Genomic DNA, 23,218 nt, shown 5'->3' on the forward strand with positions numbered 1-23,218 from the left:
ACGAATGGGACACCCTACGGTCTTGTGGGCTTAACAGACGCGCGCACGCAGCGGCCATTGTAAGTCCACAAGACCGAAAGTGCACATGAAGCGTGCCATTTGGGACAGGGCCCTTGTGTTCTTGCTCTACATCATCATCAACCATCGAAGTTCCAATACTCAAGAACGCAAGAACAGAGGACGCATGAAAGTACCCGGATGTGTCCTTGATATCGAGGATGCATCGAATGCAGACTTGAGAGACTCGAACCGTTAAAAATCCCAGAAGACGCTGCGGGCGGTTGACATATGGAAGCCTGCGAGCTTTAAAGTTCTCGTTCTCACTTATGAGATTCCCGCTACAAGCTTGCATATACGTGACAGCTCGTGAAAGTAAACATTTGTCCATTTGTTTTGCTTAATTTTAATAAAGTGATAACCTGAAGAAAGCCTGTTACAAAGCATGTAACACAAAGGCTACTCATTTTCATAAATACACGCGGTGAAATAAAAAGATATAAAATTATATGAAAACAATGTCTATAATAATATGAAAGAAATCTTTTATTAGGTTATGACATTTGTCTGTGATGTTATGTTGTATTTATTGTGCATTAGCCACTTATAAGATGCTGGGACGGTCAGTTGAGCAACAAGATCGAAGCACATCTCAATTCTCAAATGATGTGTTCTGTGTCCTCGCGTCCTTCCGAGTTTGTTCTTTCAAGGTCGCCTGGCAAGACCAGACCCCACGAGAACGCAAGTCCGTTCTCTGCATTCTTGGAATTGAGAAACAGACTTTTTTTTTTTTTTTTTTCCAGAGGAAGAAAGCCTTTTAATGATTTTACTTCATGAAAGTTGCATTGATAATTTTTTTTTGGTTTTATAGACCATAAAAACAATGCATTCTGGGTAATATTTGACGTTTTAAGAAGAGAGACCTATAGGCAATTTTTTTTGAAAATGACAAATAATATTACCCAGAATGCATTTTAATGTACAGAATGCACTGTAATATACAGAAGAAAAAAAATACTGTAAAAACAATGCATTCTGGGTAATACTACTAATAATATTACCCAGAATGCATTATTTGGAATGGAAAACGGTATTTTACTGTGTAAATTTGTTTCATTTTTTTACAGTTATTTTTATTTTACTTAAATCAATAGATTTTCTCGCCTCATCCCATATTACTAATATTACAGTAATGTACTGTGACATATTCACGAGTGGCATTTAGTTAATAAGAAAAATGCGAAATGCGAATCAATGAAGTGTTCCATGTCAGAATGTAGGCACTGACTGTGATCTGCCACGTATGTTTGTGGGTAGGTTATGTAGTAACCGAGCACAAATACCTCAAATAAGCACTGGCTGAACTAGCTCTAGGCTTTTGAATGTAAGATTTCATTCTGTACTGCTGAGAATATAGCACCCTGCAGCAATATATTAGAGATATATTGTACTGCCATCCGTAGCTAAAAAGTGCTTCTAATACTGAATGAGGAAAAAGCTCTCTATTTTTGTAGAAAAGCATCTTGTACCATGCAGGATGGCAATGCAGCAAATAAAACCAAGTGTAATATAGAGATCATCCATATTAAATTTCAACGATTAGTGAACAGATATTAAGTATGTGGTGTGATATTGGTAAGTGGCAATTATTCTGAGACTTTTAGCTTGAAGGATTTATAGAGATAATCTGCAGTTCTCCAGAGAAGTGAGAAAGAGAGTGATGCGACAGCCATGTTCCACATTCTCTAAATATGGTATGGTTGGTGATCCCTCTTATTTTCTTTTGAAGATATTTGTAGGGACAGAGCTTGTTATTTACCATATGAAATTGCATAAAGGCGCTTTTGATTAAAAAATGTCTGTCAGCTTTGTACATGATGTATAAATTTGGCAGTCACTTTTATCCAAAGTGACTTTGCTTTTACCTAAACACTTGGGAAGTGTAACTGCATGTGTCCACTTGTCTTTTAAGAGAAAACTCAATTAGACTGACTTTTTTAATGATCAAATGAATCATTTAGTGATCAAATATGGCTGTGATGATATTTTCTTCAACCTTATGGACTAAAGATATTGACATGAAGAAAACGGTGGAAAGTCATGCTCAATATCTTTAATGGGATATGGCTACCCAAAATGAAAATTCTGTCAGAACTTACTCACCCTATTGTCATTCCAAACCTGTATGACTTTCTTTCTTCTGCTGAACACAATAGAAGATACAGTATTTTGAAGAATGCTGGTAAAGGGAACAGTTTCAGCTTGTAATGTAGTTCCAAACAGGCCTAAACATTCAGTCCTGTCAATCATCATTACGAGCGTATATAAGCAGCAGTCACTGCGTCATCCCAGCGACAATTCTTCCAGCATCCCTCCTCCTCCCCATCTCCTCCTCTATTTCTCTTATTCTCCCTCTATGCAGTACTGTTATAGGGGGGTTTAACTCGGAGCTCGAGCTGAGCCTCGGGTTCGAGCCTCCTTCGAGGACAGCAAGCCAAGTTTGTTTTACCATTAACCTTTCAGACTGAATGGGCAGGCAAACTTGTAAACTGACTTCCATTGTATTTTTAGTCCATTGTGAAACAACATGAGGATGAGTAAATGATGACAGTATTTTCATTTTTGGGTGGCCATCCCTTTAATTCATTCTTGCTGGTTAATTTTTATTGATAAGAATTACACTACAGAAACCTATTAGCCTATCTGCCCCAAAAACTGAACATAAAAAAAAACTTCATGGCCACTATTCTGAGATGTTGAGGTAAAAAATTTACTCCCTGCCAGTGCTGAGACATCCAGCAATTGTGAAGCTCTCATTTCTGTGCACACACACACTTGGATGCACCTCCTCCATGCCGGCTGTTCTCTCTTAGGGCCGGCACTCCACAAACTCCAGACCAGCAATGGAATGTCTCAGCACTGGCAGGATCAAAAGCACCGGCCGGCTCCCTCACGTCACCTGACCGGAATCCAATTAAACCTTTATGGGGGGATCAGAGTGAAACAGTGTGTCTGTGTGAGTGTGCAAAGAGGTGCAATGGTGGGGGTGACTGGACGATCTTGCATCTCGATAAATGGTCAGAAGAGGAGTGTGGGGCACACAAATGCACGCACACACATACAGGGACCTGATGCCTCTCATTCACAGAGCTCCCAGGGCAAATGTTTTATGAGTGTAAACTTAATGAACATCAGGTGCTCTTATTTAAGCAACATGCCACAGTCCAGCTATAATAAAAATTCAAACCCAAAGGTCAGTATACTCACTTTATACAATCAAGATGTTTCACGCTCTCAAACTCGCTAAAGAATTTAACTATTAAACTGAATAAAAAGTCTATTTGAGAGGCAGAATGCTCTATTTTATTGATCCTAATGTAATGGATCACCACAGACAGCTGATGTCTAAAGTTACAAAGTTCCATTACGCTGATAATTCAATAAACAGCCTTCAATGTCAGTGCGAAACGTCAAAGCGTACGGTAGAGGTGAGATCACTGAATCAAATGATCGACTCCCCAGGGAGAGCGGTGACGTCACAGCGGCGGAAAGCCAGCCAGGCATCCCGGAGGATCCGCGCGCCTCCTCCACTGCCTGAGCGCACGAGCTCTGAGTGAGTATTGTGGATAGTCTCTGCACGCGTGGCTGCGTGGAATCCTGCTCACGAGGATTTCGGATGTGTAAGGAAATGTAGGGGCTACAACACCACGACCCGGATTTATTACGAGTTTTGACTGAATCTCCATGCGAAGATATGCTCACATACTCTTTTTGCCAACACATCCTGGAGATCATTTAGACGCAACTTTGGAGCGGCGGCTATTGCCCGCTGAATCTGGTGAGCCTCTTTCAAAATAGCTTTTCAACTTTGCCAAATGCAACTACTTGTTTTTAAAAAAAAATGCATTACAGAAAAAGGCAAAACAGTAGCTACTATTACTACAACCATTACTCGTTTACGCGCGCTACTTAACCCGCAATAAATATAATAGTTATTAATATTATGTCTTATGCATATTAATAAATAGTCATGCAGAGGCAGTGGACACACGCAACTCGATGTAAGCATTATAAAGTGAGTTGCACAGATTGAGGTATAGAGCGCACAGCCTCGTGGATCGCTCGCGCTCTGGCACAGCAGTGAGACAGCGCCATCATTCGCGAGCAACAGAGTGCATGTGCCGTGCTAGGGCCACGCTTTATAAAGGTCTGTCAATGCAACTTTTCCCGGTTTCCATGTGGTATGGAACGTTGCTTTGTATTTTAAGAGTTTATGTTTATTACATTTATGTAAAGAATGTCGGTAGTCGCCAAGATTTCAGTCGATAGCAATACCATGGAAATTCGAATACGATACGCGACACCACAGCAAAGATTAACAATAACTTCTTATTTAAGCAAACTTTGCTTTAAGTTTGCAAAGACTTATGCCTATTAAAGACAAATAATCAGTCAAATAATAAAACAAGAAAAATGACAAGCAGTAGCTCAAATAAAGACAATAGAACAAAGTTAGCAGGTTATCAATTACTTAGGCTACAGAGTAAATAATTAGGAAAAAAGTAATCAAATGAAATAAAAGCTGTATAGTCTTCACTATATGAATTGGATATAGCCTAGTTTATAGTCTACATGGCCTACTTATTAAGTCTATTATAATTATCTAGCCACGAGAATAGTGGTTTCTCATTTTCTTAATTGTGTTTGGTTAATATACGACAGTATACTACTACACAGCCTATTCTATATCTGATGTTTTCACACATCACACCCTTCCCTGCGTATATACATACCCAATTCTGTTTATATTAATAATCACCAAGACGAGCATTTAGCCGAGTGTACTGATCGGTCAAAAGCGTTCGGTTGCGAGCGCTTTTCACACAACAGAGCACGCGCGCAAAGAGCAGTCGCATGCGAGTCAGAAAACGCAATGCTGTAGAAACATCATTATATCTTTTTAATTCTACTATCAACTTGGTACCGAGGTGCAGGTAATGTAGGTACCTTGCGCGTGGGGCTTTTATCGTGACTAATATATCAAATGCTGACATCCGTCGAGATAATTTCATTGCTTTGTTCCAAAAAGCGTATGACGCAGCATATTTCTTCATTAGAGACAGAGGTTTGGCACATAAAATAAAACATCAAAGACTTCTCCCGTCCCACTGTGAGGGGAGAGCGACGGCCGTTTCATCTACATGCCAATAGGAAGTAGATCCGTGCGCTGTGCAAGGAGCGCGGAGAAATACTAAGAGCGCTTTGTGTGTGTGTGTGTGTGTAGATCGGAGAGTTCAGTGAACAGAGAGTGCTGCTGAGAGTGTCGGTACCATGCTGAGACTTGAAACTTATAAACTTCATGAAAAGCCACCAAACAAAGGACGTTAGTACTGGAATAGGTATGTACGACTTGGGAAGTCTTAAAATTGAGCGAGGACTTCTTGGACCTATTCTGGTTTTGTGCTATTTTCAGATATGCTTAAAAGTTTCAGCCAGCTCGCGGTGTAAAGTTGCCGTTGGGAGTCCCCCACTGCTCTCCGTAGTGGAAATAGGGCAGCTTTGAAGTTGACCGTAGCTTGGAAAAGCTGTTAGGAATACTCAGTGTGTTCAGTTGCAGTTTAATTATTTAAGATAAGCGGTCCAGAGTGGCCAGCTAATTGTTTTCTAATGGGAACAGTTCATACATCTGGCCAGCGCATGAAGGCATCAGTGTGGCGACGTGAAATGAATAGGGACTGACGGACTGGGGGATGGGGATATACTTTAACAACGGAGCAGAAGCCCGTCTTTTGTTACTTTTGTATTTTGTTTCCATTCCAAAGGCTAAATTGCCGTACGTATATTGGGGGAGAGTTAACACTGAGGCTCCTGTGAAAACATTAAAATCGTATGTTGTTTAGTGTGCTAACAGTAAAGAGGTTTTATGGTTCTTTGGTGTCGCTGAGAAAGTTCGGTCAGATATATTTAATTTCTGAACTAAACGTCACGTTAACGGCTGTGAGTCTCTTGCTGTTTTTATGCGCTCGAGGGCACGAATAGTCGCAAGGACATTTGAAAATCTCGAGCACGCGCTCGCGGAGTATGAAGTCTTATGTTGTGAATTGCTTTTCGCATAAACCACTTACTTGTTACATTGCTTCGTCTTTCGTCGGATCTAATGTGCTATGCGAATATGCAAGCTGATCCGAATGTATCGTCTACGTATTATCAGCAAATTTAATGCGAGCAGAAACTAACGCTGAAACTTTTATTTATTTAGTTTTAGAAATTTGTTTAATATTGTTAGACATAAGTTACTTTACTGATGTACAGCATATCAGAAAAATACAATAAACACTATTACTACGAACCACCATAATAATGGTGCTTATTATAATGCTAATGAACGATAATGATGCTTACCACTAATACATAATATGATTAGATAAATAAGCACTTCTTTATAGTGTGTCAGTGATGCAGATCAAACTAGTGGTGTAAAAAGAAAGTTTTTCGTATTTGTGCCTTTTCATATTCATCAACATAATTGTTCGTGTTTTTTTCCTATTAACATATCATTGAATATATCTCTCTTTAAACACATTGTGTTGTTCTTAGTTGAAGAAGATATATGGCAGTAGGCAGTGAGAATAATGTGTAATTTATTCAGGAAGTAGTGGAATGTGACGTTATATATACACAAAAGGCGCTTCAATGCTCACAACAATTCATCATTTGGCGTATCTGCTGTCACGGTGTCGATTGTGAAGTTAGAAATATAGACAAATAGTCAGTGCCTGCGTCTAAGGATGCTGATGCACTAATCATATTTGTTTTGAGTGATGTGCCATAAACAGATATTTAAAAGTTGTCTGTCAGTTTCTTTTGTGCTGTGTGTAAACTGTATCTTCTGCAACCCATATAACTTCTTAATGATAATTTACGAGGTGTTTAGAGTTGAAATTTACAGATGAAAGACCAAACCATGTGAATGTGCCCGAAATATACTAAATCGATTAAAAGTGGAACTGTATGATCGATTAACTTTTTCTTTTTATTCTCTACAGTTTCAGTGAGGAGTGCGCTGCAAACATGCAGAACCACGTGACTTTACTGCTGGTGGTTCTGCTGCTCCTGTGCGGCTGCACTGGTAACCAAAGCCTCAACACTGCGCCCATCCCTCTGTTTACCGAGTCTGTTTACAATGCTACCATTTATGAGAACTCTGCTGCTAAGACCTATGTGGAAAGTCCTGTCAAAATGGGAATCTACATCACAGACCCTACCTGGGAAATACGGTACAAAATCGTGTCAGGAGACAACGAGAACCTGTTCAAAGCTGAGGACTATCAATTGGGAGACTTTAGTTTTTTGCGAATAAGGACCAAAGGAGGTAGCAGTGCCATTCTTAACCGGGAGGTTAGAGACCACTATATTCTCACAGTCAAAGCCATGGAAAAGAATTCAAATGCTGAGGCTCGAACACGAGTCAGGATTCAGGTACTGGACACAAATGACCTTCGGCCACTGTTCTCCCCTACTGCTTATAGCATATCTTTACCGGAAAACACAGCTGTTCGCACAAGCGTAGCCAAGGTGATGGCGACAGATGCAGATATTGGTACAAACGGAGAGTACTACTACAGTTTCAGAGAATGGACAGACATGTTTTCGGTCCATCCCACGAGTGGTGTAGTTACACTAACCGGAAAGCTGGACTACGCTGAGACAAAGCATTATGAATTAGAGATTTTAGCAGTGGACAGAGGTATGAAGCTGTATGGTAGCAGTGGATTTAGCAGCATGGCTAAGTTAACGGTACGAGTGGAGCAGGCCAATGAGCATGCACCGATCATCACTGCTGTAACCCTAGCACCCTCAGACACCGACAAGGATCCTACTTATGCTGTCGTGACTGTCGAAGACAATGACCAAGGTGCTAATGGTGAGATAGCATCTCTCAGTGTGGTTGCGGGCGACCCTCTTCAGCAGTTTAAAGCCATGCGGACAAGTCCAGGCAGTAAGGAATATAAAATCAAAGCAGTTAAGCAGGTTGACTGGGATAGTCAGCCCTTTGGATACAACCTAACACTGCAAGCCAAAGACAAAGGAAGTCCACCCCAGTTTTCATCTGCAAAGGTCATCCATGTCATGTCTCCCCACTATAAAGTAGGGCCTCCTAAATTCAGTCAAGCTATTTACAGAGTCAATGTGAGTGAATTTGCACCATTGCACACACCTGTTGTAATGGTAACAGCTGTGCCAAAGTATCCTCAACTTAAGTATGCATTTAGACACAAATTGGATAAAAATCATTTTGCCATAAATGCAGATACAGGCTTGATCACTACAGCTGGGCCCCTTCACGCAGACTCCTTGAACAAGTATGAATTAGAAGTTGTGACCAGCGAGAAAAAGGCAGTCACAAAAGTCATTATTGATGTCATCGACGTGAACAACAATGCCCCAGAATTCAAACAGACATCTTACAAAGCTAGTGTTGATGAAAACATGCCCATAGGTACTAGTGTGCTAACAGTGAAAGCCACTGATTTAGACAGTGGGGAGAATGGATATGTCACTTACAGCATTGCCAATGTGAATCCCCAGCCGTTTGTCATTGACTACTTCTCTGGTGTCATCAGCAGTTCAGAGATTTTAGATTATGAACTGATGCCAAGGATTTATACCTTGAAAGTGCGGGCATCAGACTGGGGTTCCCCTTTTCGACGTGAGGTGGAAACCCAGGTTACAGTCACTCTTAACAACTTAAATGACAACAAGCCACTTTTTGAGAGTGTGGATTGTGACATAACTGTGCCGAGAGACCATGGTGTTGGTGAGCAGATCACAACGGTGTCTGCTATTGATGCTGATGAGTTGCAGTTGGTGAGGTACAGAATAAAAGCTGGGAATGACTTAAATTATTTTGATATGAATCCAAACTCTGGCGTACTGTCTTTGAAGCAACCTTTAAATGAGGGCGAGGCAGCAAAAGTGTCCTATCACAGCTTGCAGATCATAGCCAGTGATGGAGAACATGAAACTCAGCCCATGTTTTTGAACATTACGGTTGTTACGGCACGTAAACCGGTCCAAGTGAAATGTGTTGATACTGGAGTTGCCAGCATGCTGGCTGAAAAGCTCCTGCAAGGAAGCAAGATCCATAGCCAGAGTGAACCCGAAGACCATTTCCAAGACTTTCACTCTGTGAACCGCATTGTGCCCCAGTTTGCTGAGACTTTTCCCAGTGTGATTGAGGTCAAAGAAGACTTGCCTGTTGGGGCCAGGATTGTTCATCTTAGTGCCTCGGATTCTGACAGCGGTTTTAATGGAAAGCTGGTTTACGTTATCTCTGGGGGTGACGCTGAGAGTCGTTTCGTCATTGACATGGACAGTGGATGGCTCAAAGTGTATGCTCCTCTTGATAGAGAAACAACTGATCACTATACGTTGAACATTACCGTGTATGACCTTGGAATTCCCCAGAAGTCATCTTCACGTCTGCTGGATGTTAAGATCCTGGATGCTAATGACAACAGCCCACAGTTTTTACAGGACACATACTCAGTGGAAATCAGCGAGAGCACTGCGGTCGGCACAGAGATCATTCAAGTTGAAGCAAAAGATAAAGATCTTGGGGATAATGGCGTGGTCAGATACTCCATATTGGCAGATACAGATCAATTTGCTATTGATACAGAAACAGGGATCGTTACGGTGAAGAAGCCTCTAGACCGAGAGGTGCAACCCAGTTTTGTACTCAAGATAGCAGCTCGTGACCAGGCTGCTGCTGAACCTCAACTTGTCTCAACTGTGTTGCTTAAAATCACACTGGAGGATGTAAATGACAACCCTCCAAAATTTATTCCCCCAAATTATCAGGTGAGAGTACGTGAGGATCTACCCATCGGTACTGTTATAATGTGGCTGGAGGCTCATGACCCTGATGTTGGGCCATCTAGCCAGGTTCGATACAGCCTCATTGACAATGGGGACGGGAAGTTTGAAGTAGACAAATTGAGTGGTGCCGTACGAATCGTACAGAATCTGGATTACGAGAAAAAGCAAGTGTACAGTCTCACAGCAAGGGCAAAGGACAAAGGCAAGCCGATATCTTTGTCCTCGAGTTGTCACATAGAGGTAGAGGTTGTGGATGTGAACGAGAATCTGTACAGGCCATTGTTCCCATCATTTGTGGATAAGGGATTTATCAAAGAGGATGTGCCCATTGGAACATCAGTGATGAAAATCACAGCTCAGGATGAGGATAAAGGAAGAGACGGAGAAATCCGTTACTCCATTCGGGATGGGTCGGGTCTGGGGATCTTTACTATTGACGAAGAAACTGGTAAGTTATCTTCCTTTCCCTTTTATCTGTTCATGACTGGGGTGGGGTAGCGGGGGATGTTTTGTCAGGTCATGAATTATTCAAGGAACAAATCTCCTATGCACGAAAGTAGCCGGTGATATGAACGGTGCAAATGTGAAAGGACTTGCTGTATTAAAGGTTTTTTTAGGGTGTACAGAAGGAGGGATTCATATTATTCTGAGTGGCATCAGTTGGATACTTGCGCAGGTTGGTGGTAGCAGTTGGATGTCTTTGAGAGAGCTGATGAAGAGCATCCTGATTCTTTTCATTTTTCCACCGGAGGAGAGAGAATTGATGGCAGGAACAGATGGAGCAGCTGTCTCTCAGACCTGCTGTAGACATTCCACACTAGTTGCCGTGGTATTAAGAGGATTGCTCGCCCTCCCCGCCCCCTACTTCCGTGCACACATTTTTTTTTTTTTTTACTTGATTCTTTCTTTCTGTCTATTTTTCTTATTAAATAAGCAAATCAAACACCGACTATTTCTCATTTATAGATTATTTTGTTATGTAGGCCATAGGGTACTTAACGTGTATTAATGTGAGCCGATGAGTGTTAGGGAATGGTGCTTTTTGAAGCATACACATTTCTGTGGCAAAAGTCAACATCTGGCCTCATTATCTTTATACAAAGAATGTATTAATACCTCTCTCAGCTGCCCTGACCACTCAAAGCACCTGTGCCAAAAGCTTAAAATAAGCAGTCTGGAATTCCAACGGTCTTTGACGCTGAGCAACTAATGGCCACCCAGTAAAAATGAAGGCCAAATATACACAAAACTCATAAGGCTGTGAATATCGAGTGTTTTTCTTGGATTAATGGTTTTTTATGCTGAGCTTAATGATTAATGTACAAATAGACCAGTGAAACATCATAATGTTTTTATGTATCCAATCAAAATCTGGACTTACAAATACATGTAGTTAGTCAAGGTGAAAACATATTAATAGTTGTACTGTAGTTTATGTCAAGGTATTTATATCAAGCATATCTGCCTAAAGGGCCTTTCACACTGAGCGTGATTAAGCGACGCAAACGTACGATGCGATGACGCTCTTGAATCGTAACAGTAGGTCCCTATGGAGCTATTCAGAATCAATTGCGGCTCAACAAATTGCTCATTTTTTTTTCGACTAGCGGATGAAACGGGCAATCCAATTAGATTTGAGTTTTAGATCATAAGATCTCGTAAGCATAGTTTGTGTTTCTGGTGTAGTGCCAAACTTTATTTATCTTAATTTACTGTTGTATGTTGTGCAGTGGATGAGGTTAAAGCCAACGGGAAAAACTTACAAGATACATGAGGAAAAATGCATTCTCGGTCAGCGCCACCTATTGTGCAGGCATGAATTAGCCAAAGCAATCGTTTCGCATTCGGTGTGAAAGCACCGTTCGTCGTCTATTCGCTTCACTTTATCGCGTCATGCTCAGTGTGAAAGGGCCTTAAGAAAGTGAATTACCAGTATCTCTTTTAAATGCCTTTTGGGAAATCTTGCTTTCTTGGGTGGTAAATTTAGCATGACAGGATGTGCTGGCATAGGGTTGCCCCCCCCTACTCCCCAACAAGACCATCTGTTGCCCATTGTGCCTGCCCAGTCTTATGGAGATTGGGCTTTGCTGCAGTTCCAAAGGATGGATGCTTATTTGAAGGTTTTTCCAAATTCATTTGGATAGAGAAAATAAATGGTGTCTTGAGAGGTGAATCTTTTAATAATAAAAGATTAGAAAGTTAGAAACTGTTATTTTTGTCACCACCACAATCAATACTTCTGAACCTAAAAATACTTTGCAGGGCTCAGCGATAAGGATGGCTCGCTGATCCAGGGCCATTGTGAGGGAGTTTTGGGCCAGTTAACAGAACTGTCACTTTTACATGGAAATTTGATATTTATTGATCGTGTAGGCCTTTTTACTTTCCAGCAGTTTCCTGGGTGCAGAATAATCTCCATATCAAAGTTTTAATCTAATAGTTACCATAATGTTTTGTGGTAGTGAATATTGTCAATTGAGGGTCCACTTAGCACCACCCCTAACTAGAGATGCGGGTCAGCAGGAGTCTCTGACCTTCTCCCCCACTCTCTGACCCCCAAATTGATCTATCTGCTCTGGCAGCCATGCCATTGTCTTTTTCAGAGTACCATTGTTAAGGATCATAGCCAGGACTGGTAGCAAAGCAAATATGCCTGAGGTAACAGCAACTCTCATGGGAATGGAAAGATTAGAAGAGGGACGGGTAGGAGGTGTTCAGGTTTGAGGTCACTACATGTGGGATGAATATCATGTTTCAAGCAAGGAATCAATCTTTAAACTGAGGCCAGAGAGTAGTAATAAAGAGTCATTTGTTGTTCTGCACTAAATGGGTATTTTGAGAATGTGGGGTCACCGTTGCCGGGGGCTATGGGCGCACCTTTAATTATGTTTTATGAGAATGAACACCAAAAGAAAGACTAAAACACATTTTGGGCCAGATTTGGTGCTTTGGACTATATTTTCCATGTGTTTGTGTTTTCCGTGCAAGTTTGTGTACTCATTGTATTCTCTACTTCTGTAGACCCCAAAGGGGAATGAGGAATGTGCAAATAAAATGTTTTGTCATTCATTTCTACCCCCAATTTTGTTTGCCTCAGCCTTGCATGTTTGACTCCAGTAGTTTCGCCTCGTAGGAATTTGAGGCTTCCATCATTTATATCCTGTCTTCCCATAAATGTATTTTTGTTTTGCCTGAGTGGAGTGAAAGCTGCTCTCAAAAACCTCAGTTCTGAGAAACATAGTACGAATTAAACTATTACTGACACAACTGAAACTGAGTTACAATCAAATTAGTTTGCTTTAAAACAGAATGGTTACTAGAGATTGTCTTTTTTTTCCCAGTCTGATTTTGCAGCAACCAATAACAAAGCTAGATCTGTAGCTGCAGGAGGTTCTACTGTCTGTAGAACCTCCTGCAGTGTTTACATATGTGATTCTCACAAACATGTCAAGAGCAGAGGGCTACATTGGGCCCTGGTGAGACATTAGTGTTCCAAACAGGCAAATTCTGCCGTGTGTTTGTGTATCAAGATGACACACACACACACACACAAGCACAGATGCACAAGTCATTGAGGTATGCTGCTAAATTGATTGATGTCACCATAGCTACACAAAGAATCTAGTGCCTTTTATTTAATAAACCACCTGTGGTAAATGGGAACGAGTAAAAGTGGAGAGCAAAATCATGGGTCAAGGATCTTTGACTTTGATATTTATAAAATAAAATGCTAAGAACAGTTTTAGAAATAGAAGGTTGCAGATGCAGAGCTTTTTCTAGGGACACACCTAGTGTTCTTCATAGACAACATGTAGTCAACTGTAAATAATGGTTAGATAAGCAGTGTGTCCGTATTTGTATATCATTTGTCAGACGAGTGTATATATATATATATATATATATATATATAATTAAACTTATCAATGTGATGTGTGCAGATGTACTTGCATTTGTATCAGCATCCTTTCACTTCAGTACAGAACACTTGATTATCCAATCAAAATATTCATTAAAATGAGGATTAAAAACAAATTAACTGGCAAAAACAACCTCTAATAATAATAATATCATTGGGACCAGGCCAGTAGGCAACCTACCAAAACATCCTAGCAACCTCCCAGAACACCATAAAAATCTCGTTAGGTTTGATCTTGAAGTGAGAAGTCTTGCTTTGCTGTCTTTAATGGGATCAGTTAAAAAGCAACTCATTGAAGATGGTGCAAAGGAGCTTAGATTTTGAGGAGCTGTAACCCTAATTCTGAGGCCAATGACATTGTATGCTCAGTCAGTTTTAACTTTTCATTTTAGTCCTCTTCCTAGAGCTCATTTTATAGAACCATGTGTACCAGGCAGTTCTCTCATTTGTGTTCTGAGAATAGTAGCCTACATTTCTGCTTTATTTTATTCATTTGATCTGCAGGGAAGCCAGCTCTGATTCTTTGCCCAGTTGTCCACACAAAATGTGCTAAAGCAGTTTACACCTCTTGTGAAAGTTTGCGGGGGTCACCTACATTTCAAGATACTGAGTAGTCGCACATTTCAGATCATTAAATTTAAGAAAATGAAATGACTCAACTATTTATAAAAAAGAAAAAAAAAAGCTTACATGCTGATGCCATGGTCAATAACTAGCTGTTCCAAATGACTTTCTATATATGTTTTTTTTTTTTTTTTTTTTTGATTAAAGGCACAATATGTAAGATTTTTAGATTAAAATATCCAAAAACCACTATAACAATGTTATATATTTTGTTGACTTATATTATCCCAAACGTTTCCAACAATGTTTAAATCCAGAGAAATCAGTAATTGTAACCAGGACACAGAACATGTCATTTCCAGCTTTGCTTTTGTAGAAACCATAGAAACGCCAAAGACGCTTTAGTAAATGATGTGTTTTATTAGACAGGTGAGCAACTGTTTGGATACATTTATCAACAGAAAACTAATCATTGTTATATAGCTCAACATGGTTAGTCTTTTTGTTTGAATTGCTTGCTTTCTTGATTTACCATGAGAACCGTGTTTTTGCCATGCCTCAGAAACAACACTATTTTGTCAATGAGATAATACAGCATAATCAGAGAGAGCTTTTTCAATCATACAATATATTTTTAAATTAATTGGATGTCATTTAGCAACACAAGTCATCCAGTTTTATGACTTTCTAATGTTGACCTAGATTACTGCAAAGTGTAACAAGTCTCTTATACCAACCATCGAGAGAGTAACGTTATAACATAACTTTCAACACACTCAAATGTATTTGCAGTATACGTTTTAACCACTAGCTGTAATTCTTACATACTGCATTTTTAATAAAACTTTAATACATTAGACAACAACTCCCATGATTCCACGCTCATTCATGGCATCATCAAGCTACTCCTTTGTTTTGAATAAACAACCTATAGCTGTGAAAATTACTTATTGCGCCTTTAAATAAGTGCATCATTCAGGTATTTGGAGTGCACTTCTTATTGGAATTTTCACTGTGAACACAATACTCGCACTATATAATAAAATGGCATAGAATAGTGCAGAAGTATGTGAATTGGACCTACGCACCTACTCAGACGTCGGCATACAGACATACCCGCTTGAGCCAGGCACCATTAGGTTAGAGAGTGGCCTGTAATGCTGAGCATGCAACCGTTTCTAATCCCCTGACTCGTTGCTCAAAAATATCTGTTTGTGCATGAAGCAGCAGAAAGCCAGTGGCTTTTTCCCCATTGCTGTTGCTCATGTGATTGATGATCAGAAAATGTAGACTGACTTATGATATAACAATACTTTCATAAGAAACAACACTTACAACTTCTGGTTAAGATATTTCAGATTGATTACTCCCTAGGCAAGGCCAAAAGCTTCAAACTCTGTTTCTAATTGTGTTTTAATTTATGTACTTGGTCCTTGATTTTATTAACATATCTGTTAACATCTTTTACTCTTTTAAGTCCATATGCTCTGGCAAGAATTCTCTTTGAAGACTCACAACCCTGCTATCTTTTTAGTATGTTTCAAAATGCATTTTTTGTAGTAGCCAATGCAGCATTTTTAAAATGCTCAGTCCACTTGATACTGGCTGACACAAATTAATGACTCCGTTCCAATAATGATTCTTTTAGCACTTTTGAGAAAGAAATATTTGGAGAAAAGAAATGCACTTCTAAGTACCAGCTCATAAGTGTTATTTGGTCATGAATCATACTCCAGTGGTTAAGCCATATGTTTTTGATTTGCTAAAAAAAGAAACAGTAACATTCATTGATTCTTAATCAGACTACACTGGACATGCTTGTCTGTTTTTGATTATTTCAAAAGAACTGGATCATAATTCTTAGTTCTGTGACTTGTACCTTACTGGTCACATATAATTTAAAGATTCAGTAGTGATTTTGTGGCGCTACTGAAAATTAATACATAAAAGACTATTAGGGTAGCTTGATTTTAGTATTTTCAAAATATTCCCAACCTCTATTTAAACTGCTTTCCCTCTTGCTTTGTGACAGATATTGGCTGTTGTTCCTCCGACTAGTGAAATGCCACTTTTAGAAAAAAGTGAATTAGTTTGATATACAAAGCACTAGCATGTGTTGCTCTTTGTGCCATATCCCCCATATGCCCTTCCTGTGGGGAGAAAGGTTGGCTGATTCTTTCTGATGCCAGATAACAGAGGAATGTGCTGGTGGCTTTGTCTTGTCATGTTTGGCTACCTATCAGTTGGCCCGGGCAGGGAGAACGGGAAAGGGGTCATCTTAAAAAAAAAAAAAAAAAAGGGGGTCATGAGCGAGTTTTCTCTCCTATCATGATTTCTTCTTGCATACCTGGTATATTTTCCTCTGGCTTTCTCTTGCTCTCATGTACATTTTCCACTAAGTGTTAAAATATCGAGCCTTTTATGTGACTACTGTCTTTGCTATGTCCAGCTTGCCCTCTCATCGTCTTTTCTCTTCTCTCAAGAGTGTGACTACTACTTTTCCACTTTTTTTTTCTTTTTTTTTTTTTTTTCTGAGGGTATATGACTGACTGACTCCGTGTAGTCTCTGCTTGAGCCGTGTTGCTGGGGCAACCGGATTCTGGAATGCAGGATCAGGAGTTGATTGTAGGGTGCTAAATGAAAAGCACACTTTCCCTTGTTAAAGTCGACTGCCGTCTCCAACTATCAGGTCCCATTTTTGGGAACTCGTGCTGATGTTAACTCTTGTTATTTTAATGTTCCCTAAATAAAAGCCAGTTGAGCGAAAGAAGATCGCCTATGCCAAAAACAAACCAGCAATGGAATGGTTTTAGATGTGTGTGTGCTACAGGATTGACGGTTTGACGTTAAGCCCAATATTTCATACTCAAATTCCATATGTCATGGTCCAGCTCTCAGCTATACCAATTCCCAAAACGGTGGGCGATGTTATTGCGCTCACTGTTCATCTGTGATGTCACAGATTTTTATAACGAGAATCGAAGGCGAGTGACAGCAGATGTAAACACGGCACTGGTGGATGCAGAGTGTGAAACCAGAGACGCTAACCACCGACGCGAGACAAACTGTGTGATGCATCTGCTCCCAAACTGTATCTGACTGTGCGTCAAAGTTAACTGGCATTTTAGAATTACACATCCTGGGACTATGAATGTCATACCCACGGCTTTTCCACTCAGAGGTTAGAGATGAGAAATGAAGATGAATGCTTTTTATTTCACTGCTGGGCTCCTGCGCTTGACAGATAATCAGAACAGCTTGCAACAAAAGCACAACAAATCATTGCATCATGGAGCGTTTAGCGAAACTAGTGTTTTTGCTCAACTCGCACCTGGTTTTGAAAACTGCTACCTCCATTTAGATATATTGTTTTGTATGCATTTTGAACAAAGGGACAAAAAAAAAAAAAAAATCATTGCATTATCCAATTACAATGAGGTAGTCTTGATGGAATTCATGTGCTTGATTTCCAATGCTTGTTCATTTTATAGGTAACACTTTAGTATGGGGAACAATTCTCACTTTTAAGTAGTTGCTTATTAGCTTGCATATTGGCTGTTTATAAGTATTTATAAAGCACAAATTAATGCCTTATTCTGCATGACCATATTCCACATCCCTTAATCCTACCCCGTTCCTAAACTTAAAGTCCTCCTGTAGTCAATAATTTTATCCCTTAAAACTCATCTTAACCAAAATGACATATTTAAATGTAAAAAACGTATGGCTTAAAATAACTTGAATGTAACTCTACACCCTTGCCTCATTTAGTATACGCGGTTCAATGAATATGCAAACTAGCCCCGCCTCCACTCACTCACACCAGTTCAGAGATCCACTCGTTGACAATCACATGTTGACATGATTGGTTACAAGGTAGTTTGTGACGTCAGAAACACCAGCGATTTCAAACCGCGTTTTTAAGACTGTCTTTGGTTCACTGCAGTTTTAAGGAGAAAATACACAGCAATGGAGTTGACTTATGATTTGTCTTAAAGCATACTAAAAACACCGCATAGACATATAAACAACATTAAAAGCTTGATTTTCACCACAGGGGGACTTTAACCACTACAACAACTACCTTACTAACTATTAATAAGCAGTAAATAAGGAGTTTGAGGCAAAAGTCGTAGTTAATAGTGAATATGTATTCCCCATACTAAAGTGTTACCATTTAACATTTAAAAAAAAAATCAAATAATAATTTATTCTACAGTACAATTATTTTTCAAGCGTTAAACCATAATTTTTGGCGGGAAACCACTGGCAGGGAGCCCTTAATGCTTCTATTTTGCTGACAACAATAGATTTATAAGCACATCTCATTACAAGTTTGAGAAGATGGTTGCCGATATTGATTTTATATAAATTAATCATGCAACACTACTTGTCGTTGTGTTAAACTTTAAAAACAGCCGTAATGGTAACATACATTGTCTTCTTTCATGTCATCTTTGCTGCAATCAAGCTGGCCTGGCTTTAAGGCTTTGCACATTTCAGATTTGTAGTCATAATACTGTCAGAAACAGCTAAAGTGCCTTAATTTAGAATGGTTCATTTGATTTGAACTCTCTTATGTATGCAAACCGTTATTACAGTGTCTGTGTTTGTTTCGGAATGTCGGTTGCACAGCTTTGCCCCTAGATAACGGTTATGTATAAATTCATGTTCATAATGATATGTAAAGGTGTAATTAGGAGCCTAGTTAAGAGTCAAACATCTGGGGTTTGAACCAAATGACTTTTCTATTCCCTATGTTTTACTGCCTCGCCAGACTCCTCCCTTCAATATTTTAAACGCCTTTGATCCTCACCACACAGAAACACTCCAAGGAGTGCAAGTTTATAAATAGAAAAGTGAGAGGAAAAAAGAAGTGAGGCTTTCAAAATGTCAAGACAGCACCCCGTATGAAACACACTCTCACTTCATAGTCTTATCAGCCTTCCCAAAAGAGGAGAGAAAAGCTCTCCGGCATGAACTGGGACGCTAATGTGCCGGCCTAGCGATAATGCCAGTGCCGACTTTGTCACTGGGCAGCTATTTCATGCTTCGAAAAAATGTTGTTATAACGGAGGACAGACGCTCGTTATCAGGAAGGGCTCAGAGATTGGAGTCAATTCAGGGGGGAAAGAGCATGCTTAAAGTACAAACATGATATTTAAACAAACAGGCCGTGCTCACTGCCAGGCCTCTGCAAAAACACAAGGTCTTCTGGACAATAGGATCTGTCTGGGCATATGTCAAAAGAAGCTCTCAGCTGGAATTAATAGGCTAAAGCAGGCAGAACAAAAAAAAACCTCTCCCTCAATCATTGACAAATTTCCCTTTTTCTTGTTCCGGCTTTGAATTTTCTTTAGCTTGCAGTATACATGTGTTTATTACTTACCTGTTGTTGTTTTGCAAATGTTGTGATTTCTGCACACACTCTGCTTTTAAGATGAGATTAGTGTGATATGTAGAGCGGGACTACATTAAGTCGGTTCTGCTCTTCCTAAGTATGATTTTTCCCTCCAGCCAGATGTTACAAGCTTTTTTTAGTGCTAGTTAGGTTGGTAGTTGCTTTGTTAGCCAGGACCATATAGTGAAGACGCAATGATGCGTAACGCGGAAATAGAGGGCTGACTCAAGAGGCTCGGCAAGCCTGTAATCACTTGTCCAGGATGCCCTGCAGATAAGATGGCTATTGTGTGCCACAGTGTTTGTTAAAGTCATCAAGCACTCGTTCTTTAATTGCTTCCTCAATCCGCTATTAGAGGCTGATAACCTTGGCAGTGGCAGTCCCTTTTTTCAAAATTCAAGAGAATTTTGGTCTGGAATGCATCTTTTCCCACACATGCATTTATAGATTTTTCTAAATTATAAAGTTCATACAATTGTCTGAATATTTAGAGCACAACATTAAGGCTGCCCTAAATGTATTTTAATGCCTTGTAAACTTAAATATTTGGTTTTCTTTGATATTTGGTTACGAATTTGTCCACTAAAATCAGCTAGGTAAAACAAAAATATGTGTATTTGATTATTTAAAAAAGTATTTTAGTATTATTATAAATATATACATTTAAATATAAAAATAAATTTAAATATTAGAAAATTACAAATGTAAATATAAAATATATAAATTTAGATTTATTATTTATTTATATTTTTTGTGTTGGAGCCAGTGAAACTTGTATATTATATTCATTCATTACACAGACTGATATATTTCAAATGTTTATTTCTTTTAATTTTGATGATTATAACTGACAACTAAGGAAAATCCCAAATTCAGTATCTCAGAAAATTAGAATATTACTCAAGACCAATACAAAGAAAGGATTTTTAGAAATCTTGGCCAACTGAAAAGTATGAACATGAAAAGTATGAGCATGTACAGAACTCAATACTTAGTTGGGGCTCCTTTTGCCTGAATTACTGCAGCATTCCTGAATTCCTCTTCACAATACCCCATAGATTTTCCATGGGGTTAAGGTCAGGCAAGTTTGCTGGCCAATTAAGAACAGGGATACCATGGTCCTTAAACCAGGTACTGGTAGCTTTGGCACTGTGTGCAGGTGCCAAGTCCTGTTGGAAAATGAAATCTGCATCTCCATAAAGTTGGTCAGCAGCAGGAACCATGAAGTGCTCTAAAACTTCCTGGTATACGGCTGCGTTGACCTTGGACCTCAGAAAACACAGTGGACCAACACCAGCAGATGACATGGCACCCCAAACCATCACTGACTGTGGAAACTTTACACTGGACCTCAAGCAACGTGGATTGTGTGCCTCTCCTCTCTTCCTCCAGACTCTGGGACCCTGATTTCCAAAGGAAATGCAAAATTTACTTTCATCAGAGAACATGCTGGACACATGCTTGGACACAGAGCTCTGTGAACAGCCAGCCTCTTTTGCAATGACCTTTTGTGTCTTGCCCTCCTTGTGCAAGGTGTCAATGGTCGTCTTTTAGACAACTGTCAAGTCAGCAGTCTTCCCCATGATTGTGTAGCCTACAGAACTAGACTGAGAGACCATTTAAAGGCCTTTGCAGGTGTTTTGAGTTAATTAGCTGATTAGAGTGTGGCACCAGGTGTCTTCAATATTGAACCTTTTCACAATATTCTAATTTTCTGAGATACTGAATTTGGGATTTTCCTTAGTTGTCAGTTATAATCATCAAAATTAAAAGAAATAAACATTTGAAATATATCAGTCTGTGTGTAATGAATGAATATAATATACAAGTTTCACTTTTTGAATGGAATTAGTGAAATAAATCAACTTTTTGATGATATTCTAATTATATGACCAGCACCTGTATATAAATACACACATACATGTAGATATTTAAGAAATATTTATATGTGTAAATATATATTTATATTTCTAAATAATTTATAAAATATATTAATATAAATCAAATATTTGTGTGTGTGTGTGTGTGTGCGTATTTATATATACATAATAAATATACACAGTACACACACATATTATGTAAACAAACTTTTATTTTGGATGCGATGAATCATTTGACAGCTGTTATTTATTTATATATATATATATATATATATATATATATATATGTACAATTTTTGTGCTAAGATCTGTGAAAATGTTGGCAGGACAAGTAGAAATCTAAAATAGTGGCCTAATTGGGCAAACAAAAAGAAATACTGCTGTTGAGTCATGGTAATATTCATGGTTTTATGAAGTAATATTTAAGTTCATTTGTAGTACAAGTGTTCCTCAAGGCTTGTGCTGCACTTGCACCCCTAAAGTGAAGTGGGGTAGAGCCCTTTTAAAGCCCCTGAAAAAGAACTCTGGGAACAGAGAGCATGATATGATTAAAGTTGAGAAAAGGGGGGTGGTGATGGGAGCTTAGCTGAGGGTTCCCTTATAATACTCTAGGTTCTGACACTGGAATCTCAACTATTTCTCTGGAGTCTCGGGAAAGAAAAAGAGTAAAATGGGTGGTGGAGAGAAAAATCGCTGAGAAAGTTTATGTAAGCATGTGAGCAGGAGGCCTAAGAAGGTTGAGGAATGCAGGAGCCCGGCAAACAGAATTAACCAAGCCAGTTCAAAGAGAAACGGACGGCTTTTTAAAGTGCAGACCAGGGGAATACACGTCCTAAGCTGCCCTAACTTATCCCTCTGTTTCCACCACCTCCACTACATATGTGAAAGCCTTGTAGAGTCACTCTCTGAAGGTCAGAGAATTGCTCAGAGTTAGTCAGGCTTTGCTTTGATGATATTCGCAGCAGTTCTGCGAACGTCAAGTGCGCTTACAGGAGATGATGTCTTGTGGCTTATTACGCATCCTCAAAAAAACGATGATATTGACAGTTTTTTGAAGGCAACTTGTCTCTTTCTGAAAATGAGTGCTAGGGATAAACAGGGTTTAACATATCATAATCCTCTATTTGACAACCTCGGTAATCTTTTCTGGCTTTCTAATTTGGTGCAATTGCCAGCTCTTCGTATACATGCAATTTGCAATTTCTCAAACTGAAGATGTGCCATGTGTGTAGAAAAAAAGAGGGGTTTTGTTGATGCATAGGACTGTTTCATCAGCTATCATGGGCACTTTTAGCCCTTTAGACTTTTACAAAGTAAACTCTTAAAACACACTTTTCACATACATGCACATTTTAAAATAAATCAAAATAGAAAAGTTATTTTAAATTGTAATACTATTCACAATATTACTGCCTTTACTGTATTTTTCTTCAAATTAATGCAGCTTTGTTGAGCATAAGCTCCTTCAAAAACATTAAAAATCTTATAGACCCCCAACTTTTGAACAGTGTTAATTTTAATTGCATTCAGAGGTGAGACAGTCAAAAATACAAATAATTCATATTTTTATGGATGGAT

General features: G+C 39.2%; 1 protein-coding gene across 10 annotated transcripts in view; it reads left to right on the forward strand.

Moving 5' to 3' along the window:
• Nucleotides 1–3,589: 3,589 nt before the first annotated feature.
• fat1a (FAT atypical cadherin 1a) overlaps nt 3,590–23,218 on the forward strand; it is an 88,961-nt gene continuing 69,332 nt past the window's right edge. For 8 of the 10 annotated variants that reach the window (XR_007931362.1, XR_007931357.1, XR_007931373.1 and 5 more), the window contains exons 1-2: nt 5,276–5,396; nt 7,044–10,327. Coding sequence is in view for 7 of the 10 variants with exons in the window: in XM_051903330.1 (XP_051759290.1) it covers nt 7,069–10,327 (3,259 nt within the window). In the remaining 3 variants the exon portion in view is untranslated. Of the gene's footprint in view, nt 3,836–5,275; nt 5,397–7,043; nt 10,328–23,218 lie in introns of those variants that run through there. The other 2 variants (XM_051903422.1, XM_051903939.1) reach the window with 2 other exon arrangements.

Source organism: Ctenopharyngodon idella, chromosome 1 (assembly GCF_019924925.1).
Source record: "Ctenopharyngodon idella isolate HZGC_01 chromosome 1, HZGC01, whole genome shotgun sequence".
In the NCBI taxonomy this organism is placed as follows: Eukaryota; Metazoa; Chordata; class Actinopteri; order Cypriniformes; family Xenocyprididae; genus Ctenopharyngodon; species Ctenopharyngodon idella.